The sequence below is a fragment of the Stomoxys calcitrans genome, chromosome 1, assembly GCF_963082655.1.
Source record: "Stomoxys calcitrans chromosome 1, idStoCalc2.1, whole genome shotgun sequence".
In the NCBI taxonomy this organism is placed as follows: Eukaryota; Metazoa; Arthropoda; class Insecta; order Diptera; family Muscidae; genus Stomoxys; species Stomoxys calcitrans.
Genome location: NC_081552.1, coordinates 155,368,687 through 155,391,623, shown reverse-complemented (window position 1 = coordinate 155,391,623; position 22,937 = coordinate 155,368,687). Strand labels below are relative to the sequence as shown.

Genomic DNA, 22,937 nt, shown 5'->3' with positions numbered 1-22,937 from the left:
TGGTTTATTGTCAACAGTTTTCGTTTCTGTCCACTTTCTGATGATGGATTGTATAGTAGATCGTGGTCTATTTAATATTTCACTGATAGTTTTTTGAGTTAAACCATTCCTGTGGTGTTTTATTATCAAAACTTTTACCTCATCAGAAACCTCGTTTTGCTTACGACCCATTTTGACAAAAACTATATTTTCAATGAAATTAAATATTTGCTGTCAAGGGCAAAGCCTCCTTTACTAAATAAAACAGAAAAGGGGGATTCCCAAATAATATTTGAATTTGACTTTGATGATAGCACATCAATGATGAATACTTTTTTTGTTCTGTTTTTGGTGTTATTATATAAAATTGCATTTTTTGCGCTAATTAAATTTATTTTTTGAATTTATTTTAAAACATATTACGAAAAATAAACTATTGCATAAAACTGCATTATTTGTTTACTTTAAATTTTCTTCAATTACCCAAAATAAGTGAATTTATTATCAATTTTGCTAATGATGAATACTTTTTTTGACCGCTGTAGTTCGAAAAAATTTTATTCACTTTTTCAATTCGAATTAATAAGAGTAAACAACAACACACATTTGCTGACTTTTAAATGTTTTTATACCCTCCACCATAGGATGGGGGGTATACTAATTTCGTCATTCTGTTTGTAACTACTCGAAATATTCTTCTGAGACCCCATAAAGTATATATATTCTTGATCGTCGCGACATTTTATGTCGATCTAGCCATGTCCGTCCGTCCGTCTGTCGAAAGCACGCTAACTTCCGAAGGAGTAAAGCTAGCCGCTTGAAATTTTGCACAAATACTTAGTGTAGGTCGGTTGGTATTGTAAATCGGCCATATCGGTCCATGCTTTGATATAGCTGCCATATAAACCGATCTTGGGTCTTGACTTCTTGAGCCTCTAGAGTGCGCAAATCTTATCCGATTGAAAGAAATTTTGCACGACGTGTTTTGTTATGATATCCAACAACTGTGCCAAGTATGGTTTAAATCGGTCCTTAACCTGATATAGCTGTCATATAAACCGATCTTGGGTCTTGACTTCTTGAGTCTCTAGAGGGCGCAATTCTTATCCGATTTGAAAGAATTTTTGCACGAAGTATTTTGTTATGATATACAATAACTGTGTAAAGTATGGCTTAAATCGGTTCATAAACTGATATAGCTGTCATATAAACAGATCTGGGGACTTGACTTCTTGAGCTTCTAGAGGGCGCAATTCCTATCTGATTTGCCTGAAATTTTGCATGACGTATTTTATTCTTACTTTCAACAACTGTGTCAAATAAGGTTCAAATCGGTTCATAACCGGATATAGCTGCCATATAAACCGATCTGGGATCTTGACTTCTTGAGCCTCTAGAGATCGTAATTATTATCCGATTTGCCTGAAATTATGTACGACGGATCCTCTCATGACCATCAACATACGTGTTTATTATGGTCTGAATCGGTCTATAGCCCGATACAGCTCCCATATAAATCGATCTCTCTATTTTACTTCTTGAGCCCCAAAGGGCGCAATTCTTATTCTAATTGGCTGACATTTTACACAGGTCTCCAACATATAATTTAATTGTGGTCCAAACCGGACCATATCTTGATATCGCTCTAATAGCAGAGCGAATCTTTTCTTATTTCCTTTTTTTCCTAAGAAGAGATGCCTGGAAAGGAACTCGACAAATGCGATCCATGGTGGAGGGTATATAAGATTCGGCCCGGCCGAACTTAGCACGCTTTTACTTGTTTGCTACACTATTCTTTGAATAGAAAGCATTAAACAATGGTCTAAAGCCGGACAATATCCTGCGATGGAATCTTAGTAAACAGGATATATATAAAAATTTGCTTTAAATTCCGTAATGATGAATTTCTTCCTATTGATATAATTTTTTTTTTATCCAAGAACAAAATAATAAATTGGATATAATGAATATCACTTTTTTATCAGTTCATTGAGGATAAGCATTAAAACTTACAATAGGAAGTATTCGTAGCAATTTTATTTGATTTTATTTAACTGCATTTCAGAAATTTTTAAAACAGAAGTTGGAAATGATATTTAATGCACAGATAGAGAACTGATGCTTTCCAAAAGGATTTTCTACAAGTAATGAAAGTCGAACATACACCTGTTTGAATTTTGAAAATCTTTATCAAAGTGATACTGTGAGAAACAGTGAATCTACGGAACTTCAGGCCAAAGTAGAATGAGAGCGCGTTGAGCATTGTTTTTGAGTGTTGCGTTGAAAAATGTAACTCTGCAAATAATTCCCACTAAAGCAACGCACAAAAGTTAAAACTATTTTTAACTTTGATGCCTAAAAATACAACTTCACGTATGACAACACAGAGTTACGTTCGATTTCAGTTGTTAAAGCTGAAAGTTATTTAACTTTTGTGAGATTTGATTGCAGAGTTGGATTTTTCAACGCTACGCTCGAAAGCAAAGATCAACGTTTCAGTTTTGGCCTTTCTTAATGAAATCCTTAATCTGGTAATCCTTTACCACTAATCTAAAAATTGCAACATTTGTCTAAATCCAATGGGAAATGTATAGCAAACTACATATTAAGCATTGTATATTTGAATGCCAATATATTGGGTTGCCCAAAAAGTAATTGCGGATTTTTCATATAGTCGGCGTTGAAAAATTTTTTCGCAGCTTGTGACTCTGTAATTGCATTCTTTCTTCTTTCAGTTATCAGCTGTTATTTTTAGCTTGATTTAGAAAAAAAGTGTAAAAAAAGTATATTTGATTAAAGTTCATTCTAAGTTTTATTAAAAATGCATTTACTTTCTTTTAAAAAATCCGCAATTACTTTTTGGGCATTTTGATTAAAAATGCAAATTTTTAGTAAGTTTTACTCATCTGTAATTAGTGGCAAATAGTTCATTAACTTGGGTTCGGGAAGTCAGTTTTACTTAACCAAGTTTCTTCTGAACAAGTTAAATAATCCTAAAGCAAACAACGTTTTTATTTACCTAATATAAACATGTTGTCATGTTGAATTTAACGCTTCCTATAAACCTTTTCGTCGAGTTCCTTTTCCGGCATCTCTTCTTAGGCAAAAAAAGGATATAAGAAAAAATTTGCTCTGCTATTAGAGCGATATCAAGATAGGGTCCGGTTTGGACCACAATTAGATTATATGTTGGAGACCTGTATAAAGTGTCAACCAATTCGAATAAGAATTGCGCCCTTTGGGGGCTCAAGAAGTAAAATAGAGAGATCGATTTATATGGGAGCTGTATCGGGCTATAGACCGATTCAGACCATAATAAACACGTATGTTGATGGTCATGAGAGGATCCGTCGTACAAAACTTCAGGCAAATCGGAAAATAATTACGACCTCTAGAGGCTCAAGAAGTCAAGATCCCAGATCGGTTTATATGGCAGCTATGTCAGGTTATGAACCGATTTGAACCTTGTTTGACACAGTTGTTGAAAGTGAAAATAAAATAATTCATGCAAAATTTCAGGCAAATCGGATAGGAATCGCGCCCTCTAGCAGCTCAAGAAGTCAAGCCCCCAGATCTGTTTATGTGACAGCTATATCAGGTTATGTACCGATTTGAACCATACTTGGCACAGTTGTTGGATATCATAACAAAATACTTCGTGCAAAAATTCATACGAATCGGATAAGAATTGCGCCCTCTAGAGACTCAAGAAGTCAAGACCCAAGATCGGTTTATATGGCAGCTATATCAGGTTATTAACCGATTTGAACCATACTTGGCACAGTTGTTGGATATCATAACAAAACACGTCGTGCAAATTTTCATTCCAATCGGATAAGAATTGCGCACACTAGAGGCTCAAGAAGTCAAGACCCAAGACCCCATTGACAATACCAACCGACCTACACTAATAAGAAGTATTTGTGCAAAATTTCAAGCGGCTAGCTTTACTCCTTCGGAAGTTAGCGTGCTTTCGACAGACAGACGGACGGACATGGCTAGATCGACATAAAATGTCGCGACGATCAAGAATATATATGCTTTATGGGGTCTCAGGGTCTCAGACGAATATTTCGAGTAGTTACAAACAGAATGACGAAATTAGTATACCCCCCATCCTATAGTGAAGGTTATAAAAATGCAAAAATATGAAATAAAATTACCAAGGTAAATTTGGTGAGTCACGATATCCATCTCTTCTTTCTGTTCAAATATTCTTGTCTCAGAATATGATTACAAAAAGAAATTAAATATGCTGCAGTGGTATAGCAAAAACTAGTTATAATCACTTCGCGAATAGGCCGAACATACAGCGTGAAACGTCCTGAAATTTGGGTAAGCATTAGCAATTAAAACAAGTAAAAGCGTGTTAAGTTCGGCCGGGCCGAATCTTATATACCCTCCACCATGGATCGCATTTGTCGAGTTCTTTTCCCGGCATCTCTTCTTAGTCAAAAAAGGATATAAGAAAAGAGTTGCTCTGCTATTAAAACGATATCAAGATATGGTCCGGTTTGGACCACAATTAAATTATATGTTGGAGACCTGTGTAAAATTTCAGCCAATTCGTATAAGAATTGCGCCCATTGGGGCTCACGAAGTAAAATAGAGAGAACGATTTATATGGGATCTGTATCGGGCTATAGACTGATTCAGAACATACATAATTAACACGTTTGTTGATGGTCATGAGAGGATACGTCGTACAAAATTTCAGGCATATCGGATAATAATTGCGACCTCTAGGGGTCAAGAAGTCAAGATCCCAGATCGGTTTATATGGCAGCTATATCAGGTTATGAACCGATTTGAACCTTATTTGACACAGTTGTTGAAAGTAAAAATAAAATACGTCATGCAAAATTTCAGCCAAATCGGATGGAATTGCGCCCTCTAGAAGCTCAAGAAGTCAAATCCCCAGATCTGTTTATATGACAGCTATATCAGGTTATGGACCGATTTGAACCATACTTGGCACAGTTGTTGGATATCACGACGAAATACTTCGTGCTAAAACTCATTCAAATCGGATAAGAATTGTGCCCTCTAGAGGCTCAAGAAGTCAAGACCCAAGATCGGTTTATATGGCAGCTATATCAGGTTATGAACCGATTTAAACTATACTTGGCACTGTTGTTGGGTATCATAACAAAACACGTCGTGCGAAATTCCATTCCAATCGGATAAGAATTGCGCCCTCTAGAGGCTTAAGAAGTCAAGACCCAAGATCGGTTTATATGGCAGCTATATCAGGTTATTAACCGATTTGAACCATACTTGGCACAGTTGTTGGATATAATAACAAAACACGTCGTGCAAAATTTCATTCCAATCGGATAAGAATTGCGCACTCTAGAGGCTCAAGAAGTCAAGACCCAAGATCGGTTTATATGGCAGCTATATCAGGTTATGAACCGATTTGAACCATACTTGGCACAGTTGTTGAATATCATAACAAAACACGTCGTGCAAAATTTCATTCTGATCGGATAAAAATTGCGCACTCTAGAGGCTCAAGAAGTCAAGACCCAAGATCGGTTTATATGGCAGCTATATCAAAACATGGACCGATATGGCCCATTTACAATACCAACCGACCTACACTAATAAGAAATATTTGTGCAAAATTTCAAGCGGCTAGCTTTACTCCTTCGGAAGTTAGCGTGCTTTCGACAGACAGACGGACGGACGGACGGACAGACGGATGGACGGACGGACAGACGGACAGACGGACGGACATGGCTAGATCGACATAAAATGTCGCGACGATCAAGAATATATATACTTTATGGGGTCTCAGACGAATATTTCGAGTAGTTACAAACAGAATGACGAAATTAGTATACCCCCCATCTTATGGTGGAGGGTATAAAAACAAAAATTATTCTGTTGTTTAAGTGATCTTTTTTTAACTTTGTTTGTTTGATCTACAATTTATGTAGCGATAGAATATTTTAACGCAAATGATTTCGCAAAGGATTTATAATAATAATTACAGACGAACATGTCTATACTCAACACTTTCATTTCTTTTTTAACAATCTATTAAAAAATCTTTATATGAAACTTCTGGGAAAATATGGTGCTTACTCCTATGCGACTTATTTGAGAATTTTTCCAAAGCCATTGAAAACTAAATGTAGGAACGTTTTTATTTAAATAGTTAATATATACGAAATTTATATTCGCAACGTGTAAATTTGAAATATATTAATAAAATAAAACAAAGGATTAATATGAGAATAAATAATACATCTACAATTAAATGTATTATTTCATGCGCATTGGTTAAATTTGATGGGAATAGAAGACGAGATTATGCCAAAATTTTGTTCAGATGCATTCCATCAATTGTGTTGATTTCAGTTCAAACTATCTTTCACGATTGTTCCTCATATGCACTGAGTAAAGAATAATTTAGTTCCATTTAACGCTGAACCATAACGAAGTTCATTTGATGTAACTGTATTTTAGATCTACATTAACTAAAAACGAATAAAAATGTCTTTAGCGCTATATGAAGTTCAACTTTATTCGAAAGTAGTTTATTTTAACTCAACCTTGAGTCACTTTTTTTGAGTGTAGCAACTGAATAACGATAATAAGTGCGATTCTTTAATTGCTTTGGTAGACCCATGCCATTTTAGTGCTAGTGCTAAAAACGGGTTATTGATTCGGTTTTGTGATAGTCGGTTCCAGATATTATCAAACTTATTTGTTTAACAATACTCAAAAAAGAAAGCTTCAATTCCCTAAGAACAAATGCATTTGTTCTTGTCACAAGCAACTTGGATGTAATAAGCACGCAATTTTTAACATACAAATATTCTTTATTTTTATAAACTGGTGCAGGGTCGGATGTTGGGTTTGGTTTATTTATTTAATTACAAAATCACAAAATTTCCACATATAGACATCGGAATATCTCAAATTGCAATGAATTATAACTAGCGTAAGTTTAAAACAACTCCTTTTGGTTTATATAACGCCTTTAACTCATTAAATGAATTTTTGATGAATTCAATCTATTGCAATAGATTTGCAATTAGATGATTCACACCATGCAAAAACAATGGAAGGCACCAATGTTACGCGTTCGCTCCAAAGACTTTCGATTATCTGTCGTACACACAAAAAGAAATTGTTTTTGTATTTTTTTTTAAATTTTTAATGAAATTTTTGTTAATTAATAACGTACCATAAAACATATTTAACTGCATATCGTTAGAAGATCATTCCCCAAAGTCTCGTAAAAATTCTATTTGTTTTTTCAAAATTGTTATCGAAATATTTTATTAGATAATATTATTATTTTGCGATGTATGCAGAAATTACAATAAGTGAGGTTATTATTTGGTCAAAGAAGGTCAGAGCATACATTAACTTATGCTCACTCAGCAAAGATTTCAAAACCATTAACAGGCTATTAAAGGTTTGTGAATACGGTTTTTGGTGCAAATGCCTATTGGTAGTTTATAGAGCCTCCATAACTTTTTTGTGATCTTTTAATTTTGTGAGCTGTTAATCTAAAAATGTATATTTAATCAAACGAAAAATGTCATTGTCTTATCTTCAATATATGCTCAATATTCTTCGTTTTAAAAGTATAAAGAGTAAGTGAAAAGTTCCATAAAACAATAGACAATGAATTAAAAATACTTGCCCTTCACGACCTAGTCGGCTACATAGAGGGTTCTCTCGCTGTCAAGGAATATACAATGGTATCATTTCTTGATATTGAAGGTGCTTTCAATAATGCAAAACCGACGTCAATCATGAAGGCGTTGGAGTTTCTAGGCATCAGCTCTATCGTAAGAAAGTTGATTAATAACTTACTAACTAAAAGATACATTACGGAAGGCTTGGGATCTGTGGATCTAAAAAGATGGGTCACCAGAGGAACTTCTCAAGGAGGTATACTATCTCCTCTTCTTTGGAATATAGCCATTAACAATATATTATTGTCTCTGGAAGACAAAGGCGTTAAAGTGGTCGCGTATGCTGATGACGTGGCAATTGCGGTTAAAGGAAAGAAAGTAAGGAAAGAAAAATTTGGCATGAATTGTTTTGTTACAGATCTTAACATATTTGCAAGATTTCATCTAAATCGGCTCAGATTTGGATATTGCTCCTATGTATATATATCGCACGATTTATATGGCTGTAATAAACACAATTTGTACCCGATCTGCACAAAATTTGGCACGGATTGTTTTGTTACTGATCTTAACATATCTGCGAGATTTCATCAAAATCGGTTCAAATTTAGATGTAGCACCCATACATATTTATCGTCCGATTTGAACTTATATGACCGTAGTAACAACAATTTTTAAACGACCTGTTTGAAAGTCGGTTCAGATTTAGATATAGCTCTCATGTACATATATATTTATATATTGACATATATTATTGGGTTGCCCAAAAAGTAATTGCGGATTTTTTAAAAGAAAGTAAATGCATTTTTAATAAAACTTAGAATGAACTTTAATCAAATATACTTTTTTTTACACTTTTTTCCTAAAGCAAGCTAAAAGTAACAGCTGATAACTGACAGAAGAAAGAATGCGATTACAGAGTCACAAGCTGTGAAAAAATTTGTCAACGCCGACTATATGAGAAATCCGCAATTATTTTTTGGGCAACCCAATATATACTGGTTAAAAATAGAGATATAGAACTGAAACTTTGCACAGATTCTTTTTTGTCCATAAGCAGGTTAAGTTCGAAGTAGACCGATCCGCCGATTTAGGGTCTTAGGCCTATAAAAAACACTTTTACTAACCGATTTTGCTGAAATTTGGGACAGTGAGTTATGTTAGGCCCCTCGACATATATCTGCAATATGGCACAGATCGGTTCAGATTTGGATATAGCTGCCATATAGACCGATCTCTCGATTTAAAGTCTTGGGCCGCATTTATTGTCCAATTTCGCCGAAATTTGGGATATTGAGTTGCGTTAGACCCTTCGACATCTTTCTTCATTTTGGCCCAGATCGGTCCAGAGTTGGATATATATATATTTTTGTATGTCTTTTTAAAAGGTCCCACACTTTCATAATTAATTTTATTGCTGTATGTACAGGAATTTTGTGGATACGACATCTAAAGAAATCAGAATTTCGTCAGCGTTCAAGGTTACCTCTTTTAGCTTCTGTTTGAGCTTGGGTTGGTGTGAGTTTTTGATATTGTTTGTCACCAGTTCTTTATTGTTTGTTTGTTTACTTGTTTTCAGATTCACATACAGCAATATTTTAAATCTTATAATTGTAGTATGTGAGTTTCGTTGTAACAATAAGATTGTTACAATAGTTGATTAAATAAGTAAAATTGAAAATTGGGTTGAAAAAATCGCATTAAACAAAAAAAAAATTGATAAGATAATTAAACAATTAACCAAATAAATAAGTTTCCTTTCATAAGTGGAGAATGTTTCACATTAATACAAGGTTTCAAAATTATTAGAAATATTCATATAAAGCTTTCTTAAAAGCATTTCCGTTGCCAATAAATTGAATATGAGGAGGCAGAGAGTTCCAAAGGCGAATAGCATTGTAGAAAAATTGCCATTCTGGTATCAGGAGACGATATCGAATGGGTATCATTACAACTTATCTACTAGATCTACCAATTTTACGATACCTGCTACTTTTTGGTAAACATTGAAACACTTTCATCAAATCCAACCGATTTCTGCTTCTCGAGTCACATTGGCTAAACAATTCACAGCCATATAGGAGTACAGGTAAGAAATATGATTTCACTAAAAGAGATCTGATGTTCTGTTGTGTGTATAAATGTGTTTTATAGTGTTTGCCAGTCACTGACACATGTTAGTGTTTAATTGATAATTACACCAAGATTTTTTGCTTTATATACCTGTTTGATAGCGATATTTCCAATCTGCACAGTGTATTCGCACTTCAATTCCTGCCAGCGCACAGTGGACGAAATGGCCAATCTAGCCGTATAAAATGAATATTTTAAAAACTAGTAGAGTTGTAGGGCTGAAAATTGGCGAGAATGCTTCTTGCTATCCCAGCTTTCTTGAAGGTAAAAATTGACCAGGTCTGATTATTTGGTTTTAAGTTTTGGCGTGATAAAAATTTAGCTGTTTTATATCGAAATACCTCATTGGAAGTTAAATTTAGTCTCTATTATAATCTATAATCTTTTAAATCTTAATTGTTGTATTTTTTATACCTCACCCCACAGTGGTGGGTTACAGGGTATAATAACTTTGAGCATTTATTTGCAACGCTAAGAAGGAGAAGAGCTAGACCCATTTATAAGTATACCGAATGGCGTAGAATCACTTGCTGATTCTATTAGCTATGACCGTCTGTCCGCTGTCCGTCCATCTGTCTGTCTGTCTGTCCATGTATTCTTGTGATCAAGGTATATGTCGCATTTTTTGTCCGATTGTCATGGAATTTTGCTCAAGACACTTTTTTCGTCCAAGAATGAACGTTATTGATTGAAAAAAATCGAATCAGATTTAGATATAGCTTCCATAAATATATTTCATTCGATATGGCCTTTGAAGGCAGTAGTCGCCACAATTTCAAATGAAATGTTTTATTTAACGTTTCAATACATGTGCAAAATTTCATAAAAATCGGTTTAGATTGAGGTATAGCTCCCATTTATTTATTTCATCTGATATGGCCTTTTAAGGCTATAGAAGCTGCAATATTGGTTCGATCTTTGAACAATTTAGCGTGAGATTTTTTTTTTGATTTAGACGTGTGCTAAATTTCTTCAAACTCGATCCAGATTTAGATATAGCTCTCATAAACATCTTTCATCCGATATAAGGCTGTAGTATCCACAATTTAGGTCCTACCGTAGGAAAATCTTACAAGGTTCTATTCAATATTTCAATAGAGATGCAAAATTAAAGTCTGTATTGAAAGTAGTACGTAGGCTCGGTGGGGTAGGGTATTATATAGTCGGCCCCGCCCGACTTTTGCCTTTCCTTATTGGTTTTAAATTAGTATTTTTTTTTTGCAAGCGTTAACGGTATTGCTCTGTTATATTGAAATAAATAATTATGAATATTCGAAAAATGCCAAAAAAAATCACTGATCACTGTAGTTGTGTCGATAGGTGGGATGGCCACTCCTCCGCCGCAACCTACGTAAGTATAACCTACCTATTGTACGGCCTTTGAAGCCTCCACACAAAAGCGGTATCTGATGATGGACTCCTTAACCAAGGCGTCAAAACTCGTCATTCCACGATTGATGTGTTGTATCCTCTAGCTTGCATTATTGAGCTCGAGCCCCCCAAAATGATTTTGTCTAATGTTAGGTTTATTTAGGTTTTATTTTAGTTTATTCTGAACAAAAAATTTGAGTAACATTTTTTAAAATGACAAAACTTCAACGCCTTAAAATTATTTTTCTTAAGGAAAAAATTTTAATGAATTTCTTAGCAAAAACAAACTCTTCTAAACAAATTTTAATGAAAATTTTCTAAAGACAAAATTTCAGCGCAGCGTTCTCTAATAACAAAAATTCTTTAAAATTTTTTCTAAAGACAATATTTCAATTAATTTTTTCTAATGGCAAAATTTTAATAAAATTTTAAAAAATTCAATAAAATTTTCTCTAAAGATTTATTTTAAAAGAAATTTTTTAAGGACTAAATTTCAGCGAGAAACTTCAAAATTTTACATTTTGTGATTCTACATTTTGCATAAACATTTCTAGTCTTCTTATTGGGCTTATCTGTCCTAAACAATATTTTCTTAAAATTTTTTCCATAGAAAAATTAGTATTTTAAAAGACAACATTTTAACCCATTACGCCTGACCCTCGATTTCGTTGTCCGATTTTGATGAAATTCTATATATTGATAAAAAATTTAAATTGACGTACAGCGGTCAAAAAAAGTATTCATCATTAGCAAAATTGATAATAAATTCACTTATTTTGGGTAATTGAAGAAAATTTAAAGTAAACAAATAATGCAGTTTTATGCAATAGTTTATTTTTCGTAATATGTTTTAAAATAAATTCAAAAAATAAATTTAATTAGCGCAAAAAATGCAATTTTATATAATAACACCAAAAACAGAACAAAAAAAGTATTCATCATTGATGTGCTATCATCAAAGTCAAATTCAAATATTATTTGGGAATCCCCCTTTTCTGTTTTATTTAGTAAAGGAGGCTTTGCCCTTGACAGCAAATATTTAATTTCATTGAAAATATAGTTTTTGTCAAAATGGGTCGTAAGCAAAACGAGGTTTCTGATGAGGTAAAAGTTTTGATAATAAAACACCACAGGAATGGTTTAACTCAAAAAACTATCAGTGAAATATTAAATAGACCACGATCTACTATACAATCCATCATCAGAAAGTGGACAGAAACGAAAACTGTTGACAATAAACCAAGATCTGGTCGACCAAAAGCACTTTCAGTTGGAGATGTGCGTTGGCTAGTGCGGCAAGTTCAGAAAACTCCGAAGACAAATGCTACCATTCTTCGTAAAAACACTATGGAATATTTAGGGAAGGAAGTTACTACACAAACAATTCGAAATACACTCAAAAGGCATAGTTACAGAGGAAGAACTGCACGTAAGAAGCCCTTTATAAATAAAATAAACCGAGTGAAAAGGCTAAACTTCGCAAAAATGTATGTAAAACAGCCCGAATCATTTTGGAAAACGGTCATTTTTGCAGACGAGAGCAAGTTTAATCTTTTTGGGTGCGATGGAAAGGTCATAGTGTACAGAAAACCAAATACAGAGCTTGAAGAACGAAACACAGTTGCTACTGTAAAACATGGTGGAGGTGGTTTAATGGTTTGGGGGTGTATGGCGGCTTCAGGAGCGGGAAATCTTGAAATTATTAATGGAGTAATGGATCATAAGTATTACATTGACATTTTAAAGAGGAATTTAAAAGATAGTGCTGTAAAACTTGGGCTTGGTAATAACTTTCAATATTATCAAGATAATGACCCCAAACATTCTGCTTTAAATACCAAGATGTGGATGCTGTATAACTGCCCCAAAGTCATTAAAACTCCTCCTCAAAGTCCCGACTTGAACCCAATTGAACATCTTTGGGAACATCTCGAACGCAAATTGAGAACGCGCAATTTTTCGAGCAAGAGTCAAATGCAACAGGTGATAATGGAGGAATGGACTAATATAGACCAAAATATAACCGCTAAATTAGTCCAATCGATGTCAAACCGTTTAAAAGAAGTTATAAGACGCGGTGGTCGAATAACAAAGTATGTATTAATTTTTTTAAATTATGTTATTTATTTTTTTGTTTTTTTGCAATGATGAATACTTTTTTTGTTTAATTTTTTGTGTTCAGCTGTAAAATGGCCCTTTTTGTTCCAATAAATACTATTTTTTTCTTTAAAAACAATGAAATTGTGTACATATATATCACACAAGCACTACTGCATCATTAGTTTAATATGTTTTTATTCCAATTGTCTTTTGTAGACTTATTAAAAAAAAAACATTGAATGATGAATACTTTTTTTGACCGCTGTAGCTATTTTTTGAATTTTAAAATTAAAAAAAAAAATCTTTTTATACCCTCCACCATAAGAATTTCGTCATTCTGTTTGTAACTACTCGAAATATTCGTCTGAGACCCCATAAAGTATATATATTCTTGATCGTCGTGACATTTTATGTCGATCTAGCCATGTCCGTCCGTCAGTCTGTCTGTCGAAAGCACGCTAACTTCCGAAGGGGTAAAGCTAGCCGCATGAAATTTTGCACAAATACTTCTTATTAGTTTAGGTTGGTTGGTATTGTAAATGGGCCATATCGGTCCATGTTTTGATATAGCTGCCATATAAACCGATCTTGGGTTTTGACTTCTTGAGCCTTTAGAGTGCGCAATTCTTATCCGATTGGAATGAAATTTTGCACGACATGTTTTGTTACGATATCCAACAACTGTGCCAAGTATGGTTCCAATCGGTCCATAACCTGATATAGCTGTCATATAAACCGATCTTGGGTCTTGACTTCTTTAGCCTTTAGAGTGCGCAATTCTTATCCGATTGGAATGAAATTTTGCACGGCATGTTTTGTTACGATATCCAACAACTGTGCCAAGTATGGTTCCAATCGGTTCATAACCTGATATAGCTGCCATATAAACCGATCTTGGGTCTTGAATTCTTGAGCCTCTAGAGGTCGCAATTATTATCCGATTTGCCTGAAATTATGTACTACGGATCCTCTCATGACCATCAACATACGTGTTTATTATGATCTGAATCGGTCTATAGCTCGATACAGCTCCCATATAAATCGATCTCTCTATTTTACTTCTTGAACCCCCAAAGGGCGCAATTCTTATCCGATTTGGCTGACATTTTACATAGGTCTCCAACGTGTAATAATATAATAATAGCAGAGCAAATCTTTTCTTATATCCTTTTTTGCCTAAGAAGAGATGCCGGGAGAAGAACTCGGCAAATGCGATCCATGGTGGAGGGTATGTAAGATTCGGCCCGGCCGAACTTAGCACGCTTTTACTTGTTTTAACTGTTTTCAGTTTTCAGTCGTCCTCTTACCTAATTTGAGCTAGAATGGGTTATGCAATTTTTTTAAAGACCGAATCTGGCGATTAATTTTTAATTTTTTTAAAAGATAAAGTTTTTGTAATTGTTGTAAACGAAAAGTTTTTAAAAGTTTATTTAAGCCAAAAACTTCATTAAATTTTCTTGCCAAAAAATGCTTATAAAAGTTGTTCCGAATTATTATTTTAATTGAAATTTCATCTTTAAAAAAAAATATTGTTTAAAAAACGACTTTAAATTTAATATTTTGCTGTACTAACAAAAAACTGAAAAACCTTTCCAGAGAATAATTAGTAATATTTAATATAAATTATTTGAATTACATTAGCGATGAAATGAAAAATCTTAAAGACTCGGAAAAACCATTTTAAAACCCCACCCCGATTAATTTACATTTTAAAATAATTATTTCAAATGTAATCATTTTGCTTTTTTTCTTCTTGGAATTCCATAATTCTCAATACGGGCAATTGATACGGAGCTCATAGTGATTAAGGGACGAAAATTCTAGTAGAAATTTGTTAGTTCTGTTGGCTTTGACCGTAGATTTGAGCACAGTTAAATATTATTAAACAATTTTGTTTTTGAGGTTTTGATTCTCTTCTTAGAAAATAATTTTACAATGAAAAAATTTTGCGAATAATGATTTCCTTATCTGTTATGTACATAAATCTTTAATGAAATGTGACGAGTCAAATTGCATGTTTACAAAAAGGTGGTGGTTGTTAAGTTCGTGCTTCACAGTGAAATACCTATGTTTTTCACGATTACTCTTTTGAAAAACTACAAAATATCACTGATAACGCAGCCTGGATTTGATATTTTAGTGTGGAATTCTAGCGTTAATTTTGTTAATAGGATTAAATGTTTGGGGATAGTGATTGATAAATACCTTAATTTCGGTTGTCATATTGACTCTCTCTTTATTCTCGTGTTTATGGTATTTTGCGTCGGTTGTATTCGGCAACTATGGCTTGGAGATAACGTCAGGAACGTTTGACTATAATCTTCTAAAACTGAAACGGGTGATGAATGCAGTAGCTAGGTTTGTATATAATGTACGTGTTCGTGGCCACATTTCAGGGTATGTCAAAACCTTTTTGGGAACTTCTATTGACCGTTTTATTGATCTACGAAATATTTTATTCTTTTACAAAGTTATAATAGGTGGACCACCGGTAACACTGCGTAGATACTTCAATTTTTCTCGCTCGAACAGGAGAACTCAGATAAACTTGCCCCGTACTCTTAGGTCTGTTTTCGAACGATCATTCTGTATTCGTGTGACCAGGTATTGGAATGTATTGCCTTATTAACTTATATTCTACAGATCAAACTTAGTGTTGTTGCTTGAATCTCTTTGTATTGCTAACAAGGGACTTGTTAAAAAATCCAACTGTTTAAATGTTTGTTATGGCTGGGGAGCCAATTAAAATGAATTAGGCTAAGAACCTTACATCTTTTTGTAACTGTAAATTTTTTAATTTTTATTAAGGAGTATATATCGTTGTAATACGTTTTTTTTGCCGAGGAGGCTTGTGTGTTACTATTAAGAAATAAATAAAATAATTAAAATTTTATCATAAGTTATGGAAATGCCCTAATAAATGAAATCAGAAAGTCTTCTTGCTTCAAAATCTAGTATCTACAAAAAGTAATCGTGAAGAATATTAATTTTCACTGTGAAACTCGAATATAAACTCAACTTAAGTAAGGAAATGTGTTAAAATAATGTTAATCAGCAGACTTTTAAATATGAGATCAAGTTTTATTATACCCACCACCAGAGGATGGGGATATACTAATCCAGTCATTCCGTTTGTAACACCTCGAAATATTCATCTAAGACCCCATAAAGTATATATATATTTTTGATCGTCTCAACGTTCTGAGTCGATTTAGCCATGTCCGTCCGTCTGTCGAAATCACGATAGCAGTCAAACGCGTAAAGCTTGCCGCTTGAAATTTTGCACAGATACTTAATATTGATGTAGGTCGTTGGGTATTGCAAATAAGCCTTATCAGTTCAGATTTAGATATAGCTCCCATATAAACCGATCTCCCGAATTGACTTCTTGAGTTCCTGGATTTCGCAATTTTCGTCCGATTTAGCTGAAAATTGCATGTAGTGTTCTGTTGTGACATCCAACAACTGTGCCAAGTATGGTCCAAATCGGTTTATAACCTGATATAGCTTCCATATAAACCGACCTTCCGATCTGACTACTTGCAAGCAGTAATTTTTTTTCCGATTCGGCTAAAATTTTGCATGCGATGTTCTGTTACAACTTCCAACAACTGTGCCAAATACGGTCCAAATCAGTCTATAACTTGATATATTGGGCTGCCCAAAAAGTAATTGCGGATTTTTCATATAGTCGGCGTTGACAAATTTTTTCACAGCTTGTGACTCTGTAATTGCATTCTTTCTTCTGTCAGCTATCAGCTGTTACTTTTAGCTTGCTTTAGAAAAAAAGTGTAAAAAAAGTATATTTGATTAAAGTTCATTCTAAGTTTTATTAAAAATGCATTTACTTTCTTTTAAAAAATCCGCAATTACTTTTTGGGCAACCCAATAGCTCCCATGTAAACCGGTCCCTTCTCGATCATCCTTGTTCGGTTCCTGGAAGCTTTAATTTTTGCTGGTTTGACAGAAGTTTGGTATGTAGAATAATAATATGCCCTTCAACTAAATTTATTTTGTATAAATTTTTAGCAGAATCCATGGTGGTGGGTTCCCAAGATTCGTCCCGGCCGAACTTTGCACGCTTTTACTTGTATTACACTTACGTTTGCCGCTTAGTCATTTGGCATCCATTAGTGGGCAAAGAAAGAAAAAAATGTACAACTTCAATAACTTAGAAATCTTTTCGTGTTTCTGATTTCTAGTTCTTCCACCTTTTCTTATTTTCCAATAAATTAGGAAAACTTTAGGACTTATAAAGACATGATAGAATTCATAAGCATATACGACAATAGTTAGAAGCAATTTTTACGGGACATCTTTTCCATCAAAATCGGATTGTCGATCGATTTTAACTAAGTTCGCAGAAGAAATTAGCAACATCATTTAGGCAGAATGTTGATGGTTCCTCGTACAAATTGGTCAAAATTATTTTTTTTGAAAAATTTAACAATTTTAGTTGCTTAATGTTTTCAATTTGTTTGTGTTTAAAATTTTATTTTAAATCCATAGACCGACAAAAACAATGACATGTTGAAATCATAAAACTAGTTTGGGAGCAAAAATGAGCACAAATGAATAAATGTCATCATAATACTAAAGCTGATTCGTCGAAAATTCCACTATAAAACTAAGGTATTCGCAGACAACCACACTTTGAAGGATTTGAAAGATTGGGATCGACTTATAAATAGTGTGTTACCAATCATTGCAAAATTTAACTCTACCTTTATGACCAAATGTCACCGACGATGGGTAACTTCCTGCACCCAATAACGACCACAATTTTCAAAAACAAAAATGGTATCTTTACCAATTTCACAGTAATAGATTTTTTTTTTTTGGCAATTTTCGATTTTGAAAAAATGTGGGGTGCCCCACATTTTTTTCGGGGGGGGGGTCATTCTGGACAAAACAGTAACATTTTTTTAAATCACAAAACTTCATATTTAAGATTAAAATAGACAAAGTTCAATAAATATTTTTAAAGACAAAATTTCAACCCATTACGCCTGACACTCGATTCCGTTGACCGATTTTGATAAAATTTTATATATTCAAAGTTTAGAGAATTTATATTGATATTTCCCAAACCTCTAAAATCATTTTCTTAATATTTTATGACTATTTAGCGAAGAAAGCTAGATTTAATGATTTTGGCTTAAAATCGGATCTGCTGTCAAAAGAAATTTTTTGACAGCAGATTGCCATAAATTTATTTTTTTATTATAGAAACCATTTAATGAAACAAGACATTAAAACGAATTCCAGATATCTCACTCCTAAGAATTTTGAGAAATTTTTTTCATTTGAGTTTTGGGATATAAAAATTGGTGGCTTTCGACAACCCAATTTCCCCCCAAAACTTGAAGGGAAAAATTGCTGTAACTGGTTTCATTCGCCCACTTAACGCCAATTCAAATTTCATTACGTAAGGATTGAAATATTATTTAAAACATTTTTATATTTACTTTTTTTAATTTTTTTAATTTTCTTCCAACAAAATCTTTTTACGAAGAAAATGTGTCGAATCTTTAATGAAATTCGACGAGTCAAATTGCACCTTTGCAAAAAGGTGTGAATTATGCTAGTGTTTCACAGTGAAATACCCATGTTTTTTTACGATTACTTTTGTGAAAAACTACAAAAATATCACTGATAACATTACACTTTTATTAAAATGTTATCGCAACTAATGGGAATGCCCTAATGAATGAAATCAAAAAATGTTTACCTTCAACATCTATTATCTTCAAAAAGCAATCATAAACATTATTTATTTTTATATTTATTTTTATTTATTCACTGTGAAATACGATCTTAATACACACCTTAAGTGAGAAACTGCGTTAACATATTATTAGTCAGCAGACTTTTATCTGTGAGAGCAAGATTTTATATTACACTTACGTTTGCCGCTAGCTCATTTGACATCAATTAGTTGGCAAAGAAAGAAAAAAGGTTACAACTGCTTTAACGTAAAAATCTCTTATTGTGTTTCTGATTTTTAGTTCTACCACCCTTTCTTATTTTATCTCTAATAAATTAGGAAAACTTTAGAATTTATAAAGATATGATGGCAATTATAAGCATATACGACATATAGTTGGATGTAATTTCTGTCGGACATCTTTTCCATCGAAAACGGATTTTCGATCGATTTTAATTAAGTTCGAAGAAGAAAGTAGTGATATCATTAAAGCAGAATGTAGATGGTTCTTCGTAAAAATCAGTACAAAATTCAGCTTTATGACTTTATGACCAAATGTAACCGCCGATGGGTCAGTTCCTGCACATAATAGCGACCACATAGGTATCTTTAACAATTTCACAAAGAATGTGGGGTCCCTCCTCCTCCTATACAGAGCGCTTTTCGCAAAAATTTTAATATAACATGCGATTTATTTAGATTTTTTGGAACAATCGAGGTCGTCTCGGATGAATTATTTATTTATATTATTAGGTGATTTTTGAGAATGTTATTCGAAAAAATGTTGAGTTCTAATCTATTATGACATCTACTAGTAATGATAAGTATATTCATTAAAATTCATCCGTTATAGTCATGAAAATGGGAAATTTTATTCTTTGTGTGACATAATAGATCTATTTGTTTTGCACTTCTTTTAATTCGTTATAAAAATCGTTTCATGATTTGACTATTGACTCTTGCTTCTAATTTTAAAAATAGAAAAAAATTTGTGTGATATTTTTTTCTATTTTAAAATAATTTACAACTTTACTTACATAGATGGCGATTACATAAGATTTGTTCCACTAGCCGAACGTAAAACAAGCACTTCGATCTTCTGCCCACCTTCTCAAATATCTGACACACAGTTTCGAGTTTCAATCCCATGGCAGCCGGTTTTATGTACCGGATTGACCCGATGAATTCCTTCATCGGCAAGGGCTGCCGCCTCAGTGTACCACACACTGCTACTACAACAACAACACAGTTTCGAGAAATCTTTCTCCATATATTTTATGAAGGATCTTTATCAAACACTCGCAATTACCATTCTTCGCAAACCATACAACTGCACGGGTAGTACCAGTGTCTTGTGTAGTTTGATTTTCGGCTGTCGAGAGGTGTCTTTGCTACTGAACTGCTTGCTTAATACAAAGTAGCCAATATTATCCATCGTGTTGCGTGAACGAAACAATTTACACGATTTTTGAAAATTCTTAATTCACGCTAGGCAGTTTTTCAATAAGTTAAAAGAGAAATGGTTGGGATTACCAATTGATCAGCTCTGAGTGGCAAAAGGTAAATTTGTTTGATAAAGGGTGATTTTTTAGCTGTTATCTTCTTGGCAACGCTTGTTTAAACAGCTTACTCACGTGAGCGCTACCGTGAGATGATGTCCAACTTATTTTTACCCAAAATGCAAGAGCTCTACTTGCATGACATGTGGTTTCAACAAGACGGTGCCACATGCCACACAGCCCAGCGTAAGTTCTCATGTGGACTCCTCCATCAGGGGACACAGATCCTACCAGTGCGAAAACATAACTATATGCTGTTTAAGCAATACCTTTTGGGCTGTTATTGCAGAGACCATCCAAATCACCATCTTATGGATAGATATCCACCGTCCAGAAGAGTATGAGATTCACCGTTATAAGAGAGAACCTCCAGGTCGATCATGATCTAGACAACATTCATGCAGACACTGTAGCAGATGGGGTCAATAGCCACCGGGTGAATGTAGTCCTTGGAGAACGACCGTCTCCCATTGTTCTGGCTCAATAACGTTCCGCCGACGTGCAAGATATATGTCCAGATTGTAACCATGGACCGCACGGTACACGTCACCTGTAACGTCGCAGAGTTCCTGGATCTTGACACTCAACAGAATCAACCAGACGAAAGATAGAACACAAAAAACTGTTACAACAACCATTTGAGGTGCAGTTACGGTCAACATTTGCATGAAATAATCTTCAAACTTTAAATTATATGGACCGTACTATCGATTTAAATAAAGATTTCATGCCTTTTGGAAGCAATCGAAAACTTCAGTAGAAAGAGATATTTTGACTTTACAATATTACAACAATTTTTCAACTTATCTTCTTTCTTAAAATTGTTGTAGCTTATAACTGTAAAGTAAGAAAAACTTCTAATATACCTATTTTTCTAGAGTAAACTTTTCTGCATATAGCATGCAGTCAGAATGATTTCATTTCAATATCAAGCATTTAAGTGCTATTTTGCTATTTATACAATACTTTTATCAGAGCGCCAACAATGAGATTGCGAATGTACATAAGACTTCATAAAAGCGATATTACGGGTGGCATTAAGCATTCACTCTTTGACAATGCAAGTGTGTGCAAAAACAAAAAAAATAGATATTAATATATACGTGTCTTTCTCATGAAGGCTATTGCAAAACAAGCCTTGAACCCCTTTATTATCTTAAACCGATACAAAAAGTGAAAGTAGAAGGAAGGTTCAAAGTAGAAATGTGAAATTTGCAACATATGCTACTTAAAAAACTCTTACTCCAGAGGAGGATACATACCTTCAATTGCACACTGGTCTTCCCCACAAATGTAAAAGCTTCCAGGTTAGGTTTCAATTCCAATTCGTAATGAGATGGAGCCACATTGTTTGGTAGGCGTTGGAACTCCTTTTGTTTATCGGAGGCCATGTCTGAAGTTTTGTGGTCGTTTTTCTCCAAGCTGTTTTTCGATTGTGTAGAGGACACCAAATCAGCGGAAGTGCGTGACAATACGCCGCGATACTTTGCGCAAAGGTCTCCCAACAATGGTGCTTCACAATCCTTTAATGATGGCCTTCCCAATGTCACAGACCTATAGTCGCGATAAAACTGCTTTTGTAATTTCACAAACTGTTTGCCCGAGATAAGGGAATTCAGATGACAATTTTCTATTGGAAAAATATACAATTATATATTGAAAAGCTATTAACAACTAACAAGAATTCTTAGAATTCTACAACACAGAAATTATTTTGGTATCAATGTTGGCTAGCACTAATTTAAGTTGTTAAGGAAAATCAAGCAACAGAGCTAAGTTAATCACAAGGAACTGACTTTGGGTTTGAAGGTTGTAGTAGTATAGCACCGGTAGTTGAAATGTTGTTTTCGTTATTTTAGTCAGCCAGGCGGATTCCATAAATTCACAACAAAACTTTAAAATATCATGCTACTGAATCCGTACCTTTGCACAAATGCTGCTCAAAAAAGTCAGTATTTTGTATATCTAAGCATAATTTATTAATTTCTGCAATGAATTGATGAATTTGAAGTTTTAGTTAGCTCACTATACGAGAAAATATGATGACTAGGAATTAGAGATCTAAAAGTCGACTTTTCAACTAAACGATTATCCGACTTTCTGTGAAAATGAAAAGCACAGATGTTCAATAGGTATAGATGTGCCATCGCCTCTTTTAAGCGACACCACCACAGGCAATAGATTGATATAAGGTCTGTTCGCGTTCTTTTCCAGTAAAAATTTGCAGGAGAGTAAGAGGACCCCTTACTCTCTTTTGCTATTTATTTAAATTGAACAGCTGAATTCACAAAACCATAGATTCGTACATTACATAGATGTCTCATCCGACTCTTAAAAATCTTCAGTTGCAACGATTAGAAATAATCGATGAAATTTAAGAAAATTTCAAGGAGTAGAAACAAAACCGGACTATTCAAAAATTGTTGTGAA

The 22,937-nt window shown here is 33.8% G+C and overlaps 1 protein-coding gene across 2 annotated transcripts in view; it reads right to left on the bottom strand.

Annotated features, from left to right (window-relative positions):
* The window catches only part of LOC106088627 (puromycin-sensitive aminopeptidase), a 42,528-nt gene extending 20,005 nt beyond the window's left edge, over nt 1-22,523 (bottom strand). Inside the window, exons 1-2 of one of the 2 annotated variants that reach the window (XM_059360111.1) lie at nt 22,431-22,523; nt 21,770-22,137 (exon numbers count right to left, since the gene is read on the bottom strand). In XM_059360111.1, coding sequence (XP_059216094.1) covers nt 21,770-21,898 — 129 coding nt within the window. In that variant the 5' untranslated portion in view covers nt 21,899-22,137; nt 22,431-22,523. The other variant, XM_013254224.2, reaches the window with a different exon arrangement.
* Between the last annotated feature and the right edge of the window lie 414 nt (nt 22,524-22,937).